The sequence below is a fragment of the Lutjanus erythropterus genome, chromosome 13 (assembly GCF_056507025.1).
Source record: "Lutjanus erythropterus isolate fLutEry1 chromosome 13, fLutEry1.hap2, whole genome shotgun sequence".
NCBI classification, from domain to species: domain Eukaryota; kingdom Metazoa; phylum Chordata; class Actinopteri; order Lutjaniformes; family Lutjanidae; genus Lutjanus; species Lutjanus erythropterus.
In genome coordinates, this window is record NC_139329.1 from 9587666 (window position 1) to 9606378 (window position 18713).

At 39.8% G+C, this 18713-nt stretch overlaps 1 protein-coding gene across 1 annotated transcript in view; it reads left to right on the top strand.

Moving 5' to 3' along the window:
• tmtc2b (transmembrane O-mannosyltransferase targeting cadherins 2b) overlaps positions 1–16622 on the top strand; it is a 134318-nt gene extending 117696 nt beyond the window's left edge. The window contains exons 11-12 of the mRNA XM_084734511.1: positions 5584–5647; positions 14445–16622. Coding sequence (XP_084590637.1) covers positions 5584–5647; positions 14445–14624 — 244 coding nt within the window. The 3' untranslated portion in view covers positions 14625–16622. The remainder of the gene's footprint in view (positions 1–5583; positions 5648–14444) is intronic.
• Positions 16623–18713: the final 2091 nt, after the last annotated feature.

The following is an 18713-nucleotide window of genomic DNA, read 5'->3' on the forward strand; positions in this document are numbered from 1 at the left end:
GCTTCGCTCAGTGTTTTCTGCTGGTAACATTTATCCATTTATAAAAGAATCAGAATTGAGAATCTATAAGAACTGAAACTGATAAGCAGAATCAGAGCTATTAAAATCAAATTATACCCACCCTACATAGCAGTAACATCCAATAAAATCCAATTTTAGTCTGATATGATCAGCTAATTTAACAGGAGCTGTACACTGTTTTAATCAGGTTATAGAGCACTTTAGAGGTACTTGTCAGTGGAATTTGTTCCTTTAAAGAAAGCCAGGTTACTGTTTCCAGTCTCTGTGCTGAGCTAAGCTAACCAGCTGCTGGCTGTAGCTTCATATTTAGTATACAGCCAGGGGAATGGTATCAATCTTCTCAGTTTCCTAAAAGCTATTCCTTTAAGACCATTAACCCATGTCTTGAATCACCAGAGTCAAATAAAGCTGCTGTTTCTTTACCCAAGGGTACAGCATTACTGTACAGCCCTACATAAGATTTTTACCCAGCTGCTAGATGCATAGCTTGGATCTTCACCACCAGCAGCTTTCAGTATTGAGGGCCTCTTCCAGGGTCCAGACCCCTGGCAGCTAAAGAGGGCTTCAAGCAGTGCTGGGGCCAAACTTTCCTCCGCCTGCTTGGCATGGGGTCCCACTCTTCCACAGCTCAAGTTCTTTATGTGTTTGTCTTGGACGCGGACGTGGAAAGGCCCTCGGTTGGTGGGGACACAAGTGAATCTACACGGGGGAAGGAAGAGATTAAAAAGAGGGGCAGACACTCTCAGATGTGCAAATGTCTCTTTATTACTCTCTTGGGCACTTGGTTTTTGACAATTTTGCTTCCAAACTAATAATTTTCGTCTGCCTCCTTTGAACATTTTTTTGTTCAACTAACTCTGGTTTATAGTGTGAATTTAGGACAGACATGGTTGGTTAATGGTGATTCCATGGGGATGTGTTTGTACTTGTGTCACATCCCTGTGAAAATACTTGCGCTGTGACATCATTCAGTAATGTTAAATCTGTAGATATTCACAGGAAAAGCGAAGTTCTAAACCAGTGATTCTCAAGGTGTGGTCCAAGGGGTCTGTGGCATTCTGCTAAGGCGTCTGTTAAAAGTTTTGAGGTTAATTTGTTTAAAGCTACCGGCAGGACCTTTTATATTTTGAAGACTTCTACAGCCCCTTGTGGATAAAAGTGGTAGTGTTTCTACAAAATATAATGTTGAAAATAAAATTATCTAAAGAAAAATCTGTTCCTTCTTTTAGACTTGTTTCATCTGATTCAGGCAATAAAAATAACTATATAGAAACAACCGATCTTCTCACAGACAGTCGTGTTCGCTTACGTAGATGAAATTTTCTTTTCTTTTTTTTTTTTTTTTACAAAAGGCTTCATACTTCAACAAATAAATTGTTTCTAGGTTATGTTCTAATTTAACAAAATATAATTAGAGTGATATTTTTACTCCCACCAGTCAAGGACACATCACCTGTTACCTTGGAAACAACAATGTGATCACTCAGAGAATAGTGGTTACGAAGATGGAAAGATTTCTCAAACAAACCGCCAAGGCAACAAATGAATTAAATGAAAAACAAAAAACAAAAACAACTACAGGGCTGAACGTTAATGTGTTTTTTTTTTTCATTTGCCCGGTTGGGCATCTACATACCCAAAGTCAGCTTTTATTAGCCCCGGTGCAAATTGTTTTATCAGAGGTTACTGAATAACAATGACTAAAGTTAATTATCATGTTTAATCTAGAGCTGCAACTTCTAAACAATGTCAGGAAATAGTAAAAAATCACCACTTCTTTGAGTTTCAAGATAACCTTTAAATGTCTCATTTTGTTAGTCTAAAACCCAAACATAATCAGTTAAATATTATAGTAAACTAATAAACATGGGAAATCTACAGACTTGAGAGGCTGAAAACAGCATTTTCTGCCATTTTGCAGGAAAAATAGCTTTTAGTGATTAATCTATTATCCCAGTAGTTTAATTGTTTAATCCTTTTTTTGCCAGATTTACTTGGCCAACATGAGATTTTGCTTAGTGTTGAGCCGTGAGGCAAATACAATGATGAGCATCACTAATGTGCCTTTATCGAATTGGATGGGCGGCCAAAATGTCTTCGGGAAAAAAAATCAACCTCTGCTTAAAAAAAACACACTGAAGCAGTTTATGCACTCATAGTACACCTCATAGATTCCCATCCAAACCATGTGCCTTACAATACATATTGTATATTAGCATATCATGATGTTAGATATGCCAATTTGTGCATATATGACTGTTCCAATTGGATAAATTAGATTAAATTGATAACTTTATAATGGTAATAAATGGAAACATTGGTAGCAACTTACATTAGGTGTACTGCACATACAGTACTTCCCTTAGGGAAGATGTCTGTGTTCAGTGTACCATTCTAACCAAGAGAAAAAATGTAATTCTGTGCTCAAAACAGATGGGACGGCTGCAGCTTAAGCACAAATATCTGGCTGTTGCTGAAAACGCAATTTGTTCATGCAGTCATTAGTATCCAGCAATGTCACGCTTATAAGCAATACTGTCAGTGCTGTGATTTGTGCATGTCTGGGGTTAATAAAGCATCTCCAAACAACAGGATGTCAGGGTAAAAAGATCAGTGGTTGAGTTGCTGATTTGAAATATGGTCAAGTACTTTTTTCCCTCCAGGGATTTTTTTTTTTTCATTCATTCCTACTCCATTTTCCCATCCTTCTCCTTCTCTTTATGTCTGCGCTCTTGTAGCCTCACACTGACTCTTCCTCGGGTTTAGACCCAGGCAGCGGTTTACATTCTTGGCCTCCATTGTCTTCTGCACTCTCAGAACCCGCAGGCAGACAGCCCTAGGAGGAGGTCCCGCTGCTTCTTTGGCCATGGCGTGGCAGTTCTCCAGTTCTCTTCTGATAATGTGTTTATAAATGTGATAATGATATTATAGAATTAGATTTGTGCTGTTTTTTTTACTCATAAGGTTGCGCTTTCTAAATATTATGCTGGCAAACAAACATATGGTTGTGGTTGGACGTGAAAGCCACATTTATAATCTCAGGACAAATTCAGCAATTCCAGTCGGTGTCTGGATCGCCTCTGGAATGTAAAATGCTTCTTTGGAACAGCACTGGAAAAATTCAGTTGTGCTAAAATAATAAACAGCAGTGGCACATTGTTCTGTGTATGTTAAATATGTAAGTGGATAACCTCTTTTTTAGATCAAAGTGATGATTTGATCAGTGAATGATGAAATGATGAAATATTTATGTTAGTGATCTATTCAATAAAACTTTAAAGGACCAGTGTGTAGGATTTTGTGGCATCTAGTGCAGAAAGAGCAGATTGCAACCAACTCACATGCCAAGAGTGAAACTATGGTGGCCGTAAAACTGAACAAAAATCAAAAAATAGGTCCGCACACCAGAAACTGCTCCTTAAGACTTCTTTAATAGTATCACCACATGTGACGTTTCTGGCACCAGGCCTTCATCAGACATTTTGAGTCTACAGGCCGTAAAACTGAAACCAAAAAATAAAAATGCAAAAGGCCATATCCAAAGCCAGTGTTAAGTTTGTCCGCTCTCGGCTACTGTAGAAACACGGTTGTCCAACGTGGCAACCTCTGTGGGAGAGGACCCATGCCCTCTGTAGATATAAACGGCTCATTCTAAGGTAACAAAAAAACACAACTGTTTTTATTTTCAGGTGATTATACACTAAAGAAAACATATTATGAATATTAGGTTTAATTTCTGCCATATTTTGCCGATAAATCCCAGTAAATTTTACACACTGGACCTTCAAATATCAAATGCCTTTTCCTGGTGTTAATGAGTTTAAAGTGTCAGTTTCTAATTGACATGATATTGGCCCACATCTCCTGGTGGACTTAAAAGTTACAATTTCTATGCATGTGATGTTTTACTTTTTAGTTTTACTGTATTATATCAAGCTGAAAACATTAATTATGTAATCACTGATCAGTGAAAAATAAAAGAGTAGACCACATAAGACAGTGTCTTTAAAACCAAACATAAATCCTACTTGGGCCACTGACCTGGGAATCCTTAAATAAAAGCTTTGCCTTTTATCTGGAACCATGTGGATGATGATCCCTTAATAGACTGCGACAGCCTAAATGAAACTGTGGTTCCAACGGCCTCGCCTCCTTTGATCATTACGACTTAAGGGGCACCACAGCCAGCCGTCATTGACTCTGTCCTTGACTTTGTCAAAGCTAAATTGTTTGCAATGAGACGATTGTTGCCATCAGTGAATAGCATGCAGCTGCAGACCATAAAGGTGATTTTTAGGATAGCGGAGTATTAATAACAGGAAGTGTCTTGTAACAGAGGAGCTTTGACTATAACAGTAGGCAGAGCAGGGGGTTATGAAAAGACGATAAGAAGCATGATGTAGGACTTGACTTCATTCTTAGAAATAAAGGTTCTCTTCATTTTGTGCCCTTAGGAGAACCCCTCTTGATTCCTGGTAGAACCTTTTAAAAAGATTCCACTTGGAGCCCTTTTAGACAGCCCTTTATAGTGGGTTCTAGCTAGAACCATCGCCCACAATCTCATATAAGAGGTTCTACGGGGAAACCTTCTATGGCGTGATGGTTCCATCTAGAATCCTGTCTGATGATTGATCCAGAACCTTTTGCTAACAAGAACCCACCTAGGGTGTTCTACCAAGAACCCTTTTATATTCCAAGGGTTTTATCTAGAATCTGCCCAGGGGGTTCTACAAAGGACCATTTTATGTTCCAAGAGTTTCATCTAGAATCAACTCAGGGGGTTCTACTGAAAACCTTTTGATATTCCAAGGATTTTATCTAGGGCCCACCTGGGGGTTCTACCAAAAACCATTTTATATTATGGGGCAAAGAACCCTTAACAAAATAGTTCTATATGGATTTCAACAGTCCTTGAAGGTAGTAGCCTCATCCCTTCACGGAGAACCCTTTTGGAACCTTTTGCTTCTAAGAGTGTAAAGACTTACTGTCCTCAAGAGCAAAATATTGCAGCATTTCTGTTTCCAGGGAGTCATGCCGACAAGCCATCTGCCCCAAAAATCCTTTTTGTCGCAGTGTGACATATACAGCATGTTTTGGTGCATCTGTGCCATCTCCTCTGCTGTCTTGGTTGTTATGATAACATGACTGAATGACTTTGTGTTTCCACGCTGTTTGCTGTCCCTCAGTGTCTCAGTATCCATCCTGCATGTCCCCCGCTAGCTTTAAAGTGAAATGTACAGTGAATTTTCCTGATCAGCGTTGCTTTGTTGATGAGTTTTCCTGAAGTACCCAATAAGCCAAATGTCCTGACCTCAAGGTTCAATTAAAGCAGAAAGTGCTTGCTGCGCACTGCTCGGCACAGATGCTATCGAGTGAAAGATGCTATCGGACGAGAAACCAAACAGAGATTGGATCGGACTCTCTCATCCCTCATGCTGTTCCCTACTGTTATTTTCCCAGTGACCCCTGAGTGCCAGTAAACACACCGGGTTCAAGGCCTCATCCGAAGCCAGGAGCAATAAAGATGAGTAATGATCGCCTCTCTCTGTTTTCCCTTTGCAGACAAGCCAGCCTAAATGAGGCAGCCGAGAAGTATTACGGACAAGCAGCGAGCCTGAGACCCAATGTGAGTACAACCACAAGTAGCTAATTATCCCCATTACTATTTGGACGTTGTGTGATGGGTGGCTTTCCAATATTATTACTGCCCGCTCTGCCTTGTCACAACGACCTTCATTGTCAGTGGATCTCAGAAAAATTAGGTTTTCACTAAGCTCACAGGTTTGTTTGTGCATCATCCATCACCGTACTTCAAAGGCCGGGCCAGGGTAAGTAGATTGAAAAGAATAATGATAATAACACTCGGTCAGGGGACTTTGACAGCTTGAAAATGAATGGGCTCCAGTCTTTGAGAGCTTTGACAGGAGGGGTCGAGTTGTTTAAGTGAGGTCCGCTGAGGGAGCAAAATATGTTTGGCATGTGGTCACCCTGTTTGTTCCTGCGTCTTGATTAGAAGAAGTCAAATTCTGGATTAATGATCAAAATATATCTGGATAATGTTATACAGACAATAAAGTTTGGTTCTGCATGCAAGAGCCCCACTATAATATATACAAACAATGACAAACAAAAAGACAAACAACAGCTTGAGTATAACAAAAGGATAAAATTTAACATTTCCACAGAAACCATGAAATTGAGCTCCTATCCCCTTTGTTGTGCTCAGTGTCGATCTCGGGTTCAACTTGTGCCAAAAAATTGTTTATTTTCAACATCTAATTAAACCCAGATGTAAGAAAAATAATGTTCTCATTGCTTCAGTTCAAATGCATACATAAATTATGTAAGAGAACCATTGAGTTTAAGGTGAATTGTGGGAATGTTTCCATTAATTCTCTTTTGTGAGTAGCACAAACTCCTCTCCATGCTGTGAGGCTTTCATGTCTAATCGATGCTCAGTTTTTTTTTCTCTCTGTTTATAGACGGTTGCAGAACCTTTGGAGTTAAAGAAAGGTTTGGAAATCTTAAAGAGACAGTGTGTATTTTTTTTTTTTTTTTTTTTTTGAGAGGATAATGGTATGAGTCATTGGTAGCACACCTCACCAATCTCAAAGAAACCTTTTAACCCGCAATAGCTCTCAAAAACAAGCTAAGTAGATACTGTTTCACTCGTCTTGCATAACCTCTCTCCACAGCGGTCAGTGCTGGAGAGAGGTCCTTCTCCACGCGTGATCGTTTTGCTTTAGGGGAAAAAAATCTCTGGATGTTTTGCATTGCTCTGCGCCAATCACAAGCCTAGGATGCATTGATGGTGCTGCTTCAAAATAGAGTTGGGGGGAGGGGGACTTGTTTTGGTGGAACAGTAGTACGTGGGGATGCGAGACCTGGCATTAAAATGGCTAAATCGTGGCAAAAGAAAGGGTCACAAACTGGGAGGTGCTAGCTTTTTTCATGTTTGTACCATTAGCTACCCAGGTGCTAATTTGACATTTTCAGCAAGTAGGTTGCTAGCTCAGAAATTGTTGTTGTTTCCCGCAGCGACAGTGGACTTTGAAAACTCAGATAGCAGATATGACAAATGCCATTTGAATTGTAGGTTTATACCCACAGTCTAGTCAGAGTCTAGTAGTCAGACTACTGTTTCACCAGTCACAGCTTGTTCTACACACCACACTACATGGTATGTAAATAGGTGTGTAACCTAGCAGCTATCTTAGAAGATAACTGAGTTACAAAAGCAATGTATGTCAATTATGATCTCAGTGCAAAATACCCACGAACCTACAGGATCTGCCTGCTACTTTTTATTTGTATTTGTGAATGCAGGGTAAAACCAAGCATCAAATATATAAAAATACATCTTCTGTGGTGGACGGTTGATTTATTTTTCATCTTGTGTTGTTTTGAGCTGTGCCACTTCTTGTTGAAACTCACCTTGAGCAAGAGACCAATCAAGCCTGTTTTTCTAGGACAATTTCTGTATTTTGTCCAACAGCAAACAATATTGGTTTGCTAGTGGTTGTTTGTCCATTCATTGGCTGCTTATCCCTTTTAGGGCCATGGATGCAGGACCTTTTCTAGCATGCAGTGTTTACAAGGATGGAATAACATATTCATACCATAAATGTCTTAACACTGAGAAATATGGCAAGGCCATTCAGCCTTGTTACCTATTCAGTGTAGTATGTGAAGGACTACATTAAAAATGTCTCCAAAGACTGCTGACAGGACACGTTCTGCACCTCGTGCTGCAACAACTCTTTGTATCATGAATTTCTAAAACATAAAGATTTTATTTTCTTAAAATTTTCTTGCAACCTTGAAAACCTTTATGTCTGTTACATGAAGTCTTCAGGACAGAGAGATGAGCAGTGGGCTGCAGAGCACAGAGGCAAAACACAATGACCAACATTCACTGCGATGAATGGCTGCCATCTTCGAGTTTGGTTTTCCGTTCTCTTAACACTGTACATCCATGACTCACATTCACACCGCAGTTCACCTCATCTGAAGCCTCTGGACCCTTTGGGAGTTCTTGTGAAGAGACAGGGGTGACCACTGTCTTGCGGCCCCCTGACACATCTGTACTTCTGCAGAAACGTCCCGAGGATGTTTGTGTTCCGTACAGTTCTATTCCAGGGCCAGATCCATGTAATTTTCACATTACTGTTTTTTGGCATCTGTAATTGTACAAACACGCATTTGCTGTCCACATCCAAGCACAGAGGCACTTTTTTGCCCCTACTTGGTCACTTTTGCTTGGATGCCTTTTGCCATTTGTATTGCTTACATCTGGGGCACAATTATAATTTAGCATCTTCATCCATCTTCTTTACCATAATCCTTTGTTCTTCCCGATGCGACTTGACTTAAGCCATGTACCCTGTCCATCTTCATTTGTCATTTCATGCTTTACTGCAGCTTGACTCTTCACTTTCCAAAGGCACTGGTGTTTTAGATTAAGCCCATCTGTTTGCTCGCTCTGAGTGAGAGCGGACAATTCCCTCCATTCAAAGGATTTAGTACCCTAGTCCTACAATTCCCTCTATCTAGACAAGCTAAATCCTATCGGATGCTGCGTTTGATTTGGTTGATCTCCGCACCCTATGACATCTGTCCTTTGAAATTTCCCCATTCCACGTAGACATTCTTTACCTAAAATGCCAATCTGAAGTCATTATGGTCAGGTCATTCCCCAAGTTAGCTTCACTTTTAACTCTCACAGTCTTTATAGCACATGTTGCTTTATGGTCGAGGCTAATATGCTCCACATCTGGCCTTGCCTCTGCTGCTACATGCCAGTTTTGGGAAGGGTAGGGAGGCAGAGAGGTTACAGAGCAGCAGGAAATGAGGAAAAAATGAAAGCTTTTGACAAGGGAACATTTCGCAGAGTGTTGCAAGTGTTGCAAGGGTGAGGAAGAATGCAGGAGTAGGGGTATAAATCACAGAAGTCTTAGCTGTGTGAAGTAGGGGGAGAAGGGCTTGGGCGAGGAAAGGTGGGAGCCTTCAGGGGAGAGTGGAGGAAGGAAACGAAACTCAGGAATTGATAAGTTTTGCATGGATGTAGAGAAAAAGATCTTTCAAGTCTCTGCTGCAACTGCACTCAGAGGAAAACCAGGAGTCTGTTGATCTCGAAAGGCTTTCAGTAGTCTGTTTAGGTCAGCTTCCCATAAACCTTCCACTTAGATCAACAAAGGTTTTCAGTTTGTATGCTCAAACCCCAGAATCATGGTTACCCATCTTCACCAACCTCTCATCCATCTAAATCCACCTCTTTTCTTGACAGACATTGTTTTTGACTCTGGCACCAAAAGCTAGTTCCCCATTGGCCATTTCAACAACCAACCTGTTTCAACAAGGGAAAACTCTCAATCCATTGTATTATGTGAGAGAAACTTCACTGTGTTGCCATGGACTAAAAAGAATGATGCGAGAAGCTTGAATTGTCACGGAAACATTCTTTTGTGCATGTGCCAGCGATCAAATCCTCATACAAGATCTGGGACAGTATTCACAAAGCTTCCTCGAGCAACAAGTTGTTCCTAGTGATGAAATTCTGAGAAAATCTTTGGAATTGTGACTTTTTTTAAAGAATTTCCCCTTAAAGTTAAGAGCAAATTCTACTAAAGATAAGTTATTTATGAAGAATCTTAGCCTTAAAAGAGCTCCTAAGATGAAAAACTGTTAGGTGCAGGGAAGGAGGACTTTAAACAGGCTTAAGTTTCTTAAGCGGAGGAGAAAATGGCAGAAAGACAAAGACTGAGAAGTAAACCTATACATCAACAACAACAATAAACAATAATAAACTTTATTTATATAGCACTTTTATGTTACAAGGTGTTTCATAAAAGAAAATATAACAGTATTCATGGACATATTGGGCTTCCCCCCTTAATATCAAATATATTAAGTACTAAAACAGCCAGCATGGTAAATAAACATAAACAAATAAATATAACAGAATTATAACAACTATCAGCATGTGAACGATCTACTATGCAAGTATGACCAGATTTTCAAACTTTTTCTAGACTACTTTTAAAATCTGGCATACAATTGAATGTTCTTTAAATAGTATTCACATTTACACCATGTCTTTATAGAGACTAAATTCTGTCAGTTTTACTGCGCATTCTTTGCCCATTATCACTAAGACCATTTTGTTCTTTTTTGGATCGGCCAATCTAATTCTTTAAAAGCATGAGTCATACCTAACAATGGGCCCAACAACACCTCGTCACCAAAATAAAAGTTTCTGTCTCCTTCTTTTGTAAGAGTTGCTCTGAGAAGTTTCCTAAATCACTGCTATGCTATCAGTCCTTGCCAGATGTTTGTTGTTTGTTTGTGAATACAGCCCCAGATAGAAGGGTATTCATTGACCATTGTCAGTCATTCATTTAGTGACTCCAGAGACTTCATTTACTCTGAGTCATGATATCATATGAACAGACGGAGGTCAAGGATGTAATTTCTACTTGGGATGGCGGAGACATATTCTCCTTACTTTTCAAAATCCTATTTTTGCCCTCCCCCCTAACTTTCCAATATCATGTCAATTAATTAATTCACCAGAAAACCAATGAACCTGTCCGACCACCAAATCCAGATGGGAGCAACTTCTGACACCACACTAAAATTGGCATAATTGGCCAAATTTCATTTTGTGACAACAGTCATAAGCATTCATAAAGACTGCTCCATGTTCATGACAGGTGTCATGACATTGTTATGACTGTGTAATAACAGTCTTATGCACATCCCTTCAAAAAAAAGTGTTATCAAAAATCATTTAGCTGTTAAGACTCTAGAACTGACCATCAATTAAAGATAATACAGTGAAAAGCAGGGATTTTTGTAGTAAAGATAGAAATAGAACAATATTCATAGGGTTTAAAGAGTCAGCATAGAAGTGGTATTTTATGAAGCACACTAACAATATGATTATTGTGTTTTATGTAACACACACGCTTCTGAATCCAGACGTATACCATTAACTGAGGCAAAGGAATAATTGCAATTCACTTAACACTGCATCATCAACTCTACTAAATGGCATTAACACTGCAATTTACAATTTACAATTTCATTTAGCAAATGTTTTTATCCATAGCGACGTACATCGAGAGCTGAAACAAAAGCAAGGATCTAGTCAGGAGAGAACATGAGTAAGTCTGATAGGCCGTAGGGGCCTACAGGCAGTTCAAGAGGCAAGAGGCCAAACTGACATTATACACCTACTTGTCACCTGCGTGTTGTTGCTCTAACATTTATGTGCGGCCCCTTCGCTGTCATTTTCACATATGTCCTTATATATAAACCATTATATTTTGGCTAACGTTATCCTGAGTTGTAAAAATCCCCAAATTGCAAATTGATCCCCCAGCGTTATTTTGTGGTTTGACCCTCAAATGGCAGGTCAAACTGAAGGTAATTTATAGTGCAAACAGCCTCACAATTACCCTGACCATTAAAGACAGACTCTGGCAGCTCCTGTGAACGATAATTGAAACACAGAGAAAAAATGTTGTTTTGGTAGGGGATTAATGTAATTGCACAATATGCAGCGAGCGTAGTGAATTGGTGTCCAGTAACATTAATGCAGCACCTTTGGGGTCAGTCAGCAACAGTAGAAGTGTTGTTCATGTCCGCTTTTATTTTGGACTGGAGCATCTGTAGCTTGTTTTATATGTGTTGAGGGAAGAAGTAACTTCTCTCTAAAGGACAAAAGGATTATTCCTCTCTTTGATTTATTCATCAATTTTATTCTCCCTATGAGAAAAGCAGCACGATTGGACATATTGTTCCCATTGAAATTCTCATGCATGGAGCATCACTCATCCGACCTTGACACTGGAAAAACAGAGAAATGTTTTGAGAGTTTTTTGAGTGTACTAGACAAGCCTGGAACAGTCTCACAAGAGAGGGCAGTTCACACAATCTACAGCATGGACAAAGCAAGATAAATTACCACACAATCTGAGAGTGGTTGTGTTTTGAACCTCTCTGAAAAGGTATTCTTAATGCAAGGTTAACTAAAGTGTTTAGGCTGAAATGCTCATCTGTGGTTGCTTGCTTTATGTTTAAAAACAGTTTGTATTTCAGGGTGTGTTGGGCATGTTCTTTAATGTTAAGATAAATCCATTAGGTGATTTGGATCTTTTTATCTTTTGGATTTTTATGCCTCTGTGCCAGTGACAACCGAGGCTGGAGGCATTATGTTTTTGGGTCTTCTTGTCCGTCCGTCCCATTCTTGTGAACACGATATCTCAGCAACGCCTGGGGGGAATTTCTTCAAATTTGGTACAAATGTACATTTGGCCCCAAGGATGAACTTAATAGTTTTTGGTGGTGAACTGCCAAAGGTCAAGGTCAATTTGACATCAAATCTGATCCATTCTCGTGAACACAATATCCCAGGAACACCTGGAAGGAATTTCTTGAAGTTCACCCTTGACTCCACATGGACCTGAATTATGACTGAATTTTATACCATTTTATTACCAATATGTAGGCTAATAAAATAAAATGTGGTGTGTAAAGAGATGACATTTTATATCCAAAAGGTCAAAGATCAACTTTACTGTGACATCATAATTTTGAGCTCTCTATCAGTCCTCTGTACTTTTTCTCACTGGAAATTATTCACTGGAATCATACATGTCAATATAGTAATAACTTACATTTAGCCAAAAATTGTAGTACAATAGTGTTTTCATGACCCATCACCCAGGCACACAAAATAGGATATTTTTTTCTTTGCACACAGTGCTGGTAGAGAAAATGTCACTGAACATTGGTTCTGGTCTGGTTTTGCTGTAATTCTACTATATTTATAAGCCATGTAGATGGAGATGGCTTTTTATGTTGTTTCATAGTCTTTTTATGAGCTGTTCAATTTATTTCTATGCTTTTGCTGTTGTAGCAGCGTTGTTGTTGTAAATGATTCACTTTTCTACACCCTCATAACATTTCTTGTAACATTAATAGAAAAGCACTCTTTCGTCATTGAAGTGTTGCTCTTAGAATTACCCTTGATTAGTTAATAGGCCATGAGAAAAAAAAATTAAGGCTTGTGGTGCAACAACACATCAGTAAATGTCATGATGCCATAATCATGTGCATTTCCATGTGACAGTGATGCATGAGGAGATAATTATAGGGGAAAAAAGTCACAAACAGTTCAGTAAAAGCAGATGATCTGCCATTTTTACTAAGACTGTTTTATTTGAACATTCCTTGTTTCCTAGGAGATACAATTACCTAAATTACAATAATCTCGAGCAGTAAAACAGTAGCTTCTCTATATGATTAGACATCTTTTCCACACTTCCAACTAAAATGGAGATCAGATGTGGTCCCTCCCTTGGCCTGGATACTTCATGGTCTTACTGTGTCTGCACCCCGGACACTTTTCCTCATGACTCACCAGCCCGTCACACTGATGATGATTTCGCCCCTTGGCACCAGCAGGAATATACAATATATTCATCTGGAGCCACTTCAAAGTGGTGGCTGCTCCCTCTGACATGACAAGACACAAGGGCATGGAAAGCAGCATGGTTACCAAACTCCAAACACAGTCTGGGTGAGCTGACAAACAGGAACCAACAGTGTGTTGGGGTCTGTAGTGTAGCCTCACAAGATGACCAAATGCTCTTTTACAGCAGCTGTAACTGACAGTTATAAATTGCTGATCAACTTACAGTCACTGCTATTGCTATTGTCAAAATTTAATGTTGGACTTGTCACGTGTTCAGTGTCCCTGCAACCTGCCTGAGCTTCCTCATCTAGGGAGGAGGGGACAGAGGGAAACAACTTGCTTCCACCATAGGCTGTTCCACCCAGTCGCTATTTGGACTGTAGTACTCATTTGTGAACACTAGGATTTTGCATATATCTCCTTTGAAGTATTTTAAAGCTTTAACTTTCAGAAATAACATCTGTCCAAAGTTTTTCTGTTTGGAAATTGCCCAGACAACGATTTATTGGATGTGGCTCAGTGATTCAAAACATTTCTGGTCAAACCACATTCCTTTTCGAAAATATTTATCCCAGCAAAGTGTGAATAGATCGACTTCATTTGTATTATTCATCTCACAAAACATCCGCCCATAGTCTCTGATGTTGTAAAATGTGAATTTTTCATTAAATAATTCTTTGGTCTAAAGAAACCATTGGTGGTGAGTAAAATAGCTCTTATTGCTTTCATGTCAGCTCGCTCTCAGCGGCTGAATCACTGTGTTTATACTCATTGTACCTACTTCTCAATAGCAGAGTAGAGTCTTGTGTTACTATTCTTGGACAGAAAAGACAGTGTATCTTTGGAACAAAGCTTTAAGCTACCCTGAGGTGCACTTAGTGTGAAACTGATCTAATCCCAAAATGACGAAAATCTCTCTTTTTTTTTTTTTTTTTGGTTTCAGTATCCTGCAGCCTTGATGAACCTGGGGGCGATCCTCCACCTCAACGGGAAGCTGCAAGAAGCTGAAGCCAATTACCTCCGAGCACTCCAACTGAAACCGGATGACACCATCACCCAGTCCAACTTGCGTAAGCTGTGGAACATCATGGAGAAGCAGGGCCTGAGGACCACGAGCCCCTGAGCTCACCCCGCCCCGGCCCGCCCACCAGCCATCTGCGCGCCAGACCTGGGGGGAAAGGACGGCCTACATGCTCCGCGGTCGCTCTCGTCATCCGGGAGAGATGGAAGGGACTCAGGGAGGATGTTTGCTCAGAGGGGCCATGACTGTGCCGCACAGACCTCCTAATAACTCCTGAGCTCTGCATACACCTCAGGCCAGCAGCTCTCCTCAGAAGCATTGCTCACAGTTTGGCAGGCGCTACATGGTATTTGGACTCTTTAGAACTTTCTTCAAAATTAGTGCTCTCAAAGGAACCACAGTTTTTTTTTCTTTTTTTTTTCTATTATAACTAGAGCACTTGAAGTGAGATAGGTACATCGTTCAGCATTTTCGGCAAATTAGGATATTTAAAAGACGCAGTTGTAGTTCAAAGTGGTGAAATTTGTCCCTAAGCAGTGTGAGATAAAATATAAAAGAGAGAAAAGAATCTCAGAGCACTGCACTGAGGGTTATTTCCCATCACCATTTAATAAAGTTCCTGGTTAGATCAGATGTTCCATCTTGATAATGAAGAAAATACGGCACTATAAAGAATTGGAAACCATCCAGAATCACCCAATTAATTATGTAAATCAAGTTTAAATCGCTAAAATCTCCATTCACGTCCTCAGTGGGTCACTTTGTTTTGCTAATGAGATTACACACACACTTCATAATGAAGATGAAAATTAGCACCATTATCGCAAACCATTTATAGCAGATGTCCTGATATTTGAAAAAAAAAAAAAACTTGAAAAAGGGAATTTAATTTGGTCGCCATGACAGCACAACAATAGCCTCTAAAAGCTCCATGAAGGCTGGATTTTGCTGAACACAGTATGTTTTGGCAAGAAACCTCGAAAGCAAAGGAAATGGGACATATTGTAATGCCTTATGATAAAAGGTGTGAATCTTCTTTAGCAGTGTACAGTAGCGCACATGTGGCGTTTTTACCACTATTGCTTGTTCTGCACTGGCAAAGAGGCTAAGTCACCATGGTAACTTGTTTGTCGACTACAGTAAGAAGCTATAAATGGAAATATTAAGCTACCTTCCCATGGAAGTCACAGACAACAAAGAGGCAGGTACGGCAGTTTCATTCACACCTTCCCCTCACACGCCTGAAGCTTTCACGAGCGAGCGTGCAGAGCCGAAACAGATGAAAGAGTTCTTCTAACCAAATACAAAAGCTATGCCGATGCACACCTTTTCAACACGTAACAATGCACAGACATAGCACGTCTGAGGGAAATGTTTTAATGCCTATTGTTTTTGTTGGAATAAAACTAATTTCATTGTGTTTGTATAAATGAATCCTAATATATACCGACATTGTGTACAGTATACAGAAAATCATGCAGCAAAAAAGTAGCCAGACTTAAAATGGAGGCTCAGACACTGAGCAAGTTTGGTCCCTCTCATGAAGTATTTCCCCATATTGTCAAAACTCAGTCTTAAGGTTTCATTTTGTACATATTCTGTGTAATTAACATCCATTTCTTTGTTTGTTGTTGTCAGCATACAGTAAGTGAAACGGCACCTTCCTTGAATATGTACAGTGTTTGTGATCATTTGTTTGTTATTGGCCACAAAACTCCTGATCTCTCTGTGTCCTTAGTTTATACGTTGTAAGTTTATTGCTTTGTTTTACCCCTAGCAACAGAACCAGCTGGCACTGTGTTTTTACATGTAAAATGAAGGACCTTAGCGGATATGATGTCCAAATACAGTAGTGTGGCCCATTACACAATCCTCAACTCCAAAAAAAAGTTTGGATGCAGAGTAAAGTGTAAATAAAAACAGAATGCAATGATCTGCAAATACTTTTCAAGATATTTAATAGTCATATTTCATTGTTTTTTTGTAAATACACACTTATTCTGAATTTGATGCCTGCAACAGGTTGCTCCAAAACATTTATGTACCTTACAGCATCAAAGGGGCTGTCACAAATGTGGCAGTTACCCATGATGCCATGAGCGCTAACACACTGTTAACAGTCTGAGTGGTCATTCTCCTCAATTTCCAAAAAAACAATCTGAAATGTGGACTCGTCAGGCCTCAGCACACTTTTCCACTTGGCGTCGATCCATCTCAGATGAGCTCGGGCCCCAGAGAAATCAGCATGTTTCTCGATGTCGTCTGGACTTTGCTTACCGACAACAGTTTTCCAGAGTGTTCCCGAGCACATGTAGTATCCTTCATACGATTACGTGGGTTTCTAATGCAGTGCTGCCTGAGGGGTCAAAGGTCACAGGCTTTTTGGTGTTGGTTTTCAGCCCTGCCTCTTACGTGCAGAGATTTCCCCAGATTCTTTGAATCTTTTAATAATATTATGGACTGTAGATGGTGAAATCCCTCAATTCCTTGCAGATGTGTGTTGGGAAACGTTGTTCTGAAACTGATGGACTATTTGCCCACACAGTTTTTCACGAAGTCGTCAACCTCACCCCATCCATGCTTGTGAACAATTTCAAGGATGCCCCTTTAAATCCCACTCTTGATACTGCCACCTGTTACCAATTAACCTGTTTACCTGTGAAATGTTAAAAACGGGTGCACTTTCCACAACTTCCCCAGTCTTTTGTTGCTCCTGTCCCAACTTTTTTTGAAACATCTTGCAGACATCAAAATCAGAATGAGTGTATATTTACACATTTAGCTTATCAGTTTGAACATTAAATATCTTGACTTTGCATTGCATTCAGTTGACACAAGTCAAATATAGAAATTTGCAAATCCTTGCATTCTGTTTTTAATTATTCTGTACACAGCATCCCGACTATTTGGAGTTTGGGTTTGTACATAAATACAGAGCAGCACCTACAATGGAGGATACAAAATTGAATATATACATAAGTTGTCGTACTCACAATGGTGTCAACACTGTTCTGTTTGTGACTGTGATGGTCACCAGTGATGTGTTCAGTAAAATTCTCACAGTTCACGTTCATCCCTGCCCCCACACCTCACCTCACACACCCCATCGTCAAACAGTGTGCTCATTTTCTCCTGTGTGTGTGTATATAAAGTGTTTCTGAACAAACACTGATAATTGTTATTGCTTGAGTGAAGAAAAGAAGAAAAAAAAAGACATTTCACTCTGTGTCTCTGCTCAGGGATCTCAAGCAGTGGGTTATTGCAGAAACTTGTTCACAGAGCGTTTACTAAATTAAAGATTTATTTTTGAAAGTTGTTGTATTTGTATAAATTATCAAGATTTGTAGCCTTTTTCTCCTTTTTGTAATATAAAGATGAACAATGTGCCAGAATAGACTTTTTTTCTTCCCAATGTTGCTTTTTTTTCCACAATAAATTTATGGTGTTCCGCTTTTGTTTTGGTTCCTGTGCAGCCATTTTTGAAGTAGATTACATTTCAGGTTACTGTATGCTTCTAACATTCTCCACCATCCAAAAACACACATCCCCTTCACACTGTTGCTACATCTGCAGTTTTAAGTCACATTTCCTTTGTATGCATGTGGGATATCAGACTTAATGGGGTGGTCTTGCATGCTGTGGAACAGGCTTTACAAGGCATTTAAAGTTCCCCCCTGCAAATTTGCTAAAATGTGTCATAAAATCAACTCAAGTGGATCTCCTCCACTTTGATGTTGGAACAACAAAGAAGTCATGTAAATATTCCCATATGGAAGGGGTAGCACAGTGACTACATATGGCTGGTGTGTTTCGATTACAGCCGCCCCCACAATTCAGACCCTGCTGACAAGCAAAAGGCCCTTCCCTGAGAGCGAGGCAGTCCGCCTTGTGATGTTTCTCACATGTCTACATGGAAGGTCTCCTCCCATGATCGGGGCTCACCGTGGTGCCCAGCTTTCCTTATTGGATTGGAATGCACAGAGGCCGCCTGCACTGTCCGGTCCAGTTTGAATCTTCTCCTCATAGCACAGGTGTGCCTCACTTATCTTGACAAATAATGAAATACTGAGGCTTGCTGGTTTGTTGGGTGGTGAGGTCATGTCACAAAGGCAATGTGCTTTCGTTTTTTTAGCTATAGGCCTCGGGAGGCATTCGGGTTTTTTCCCATATGATGTTAAATATACCGCTGTC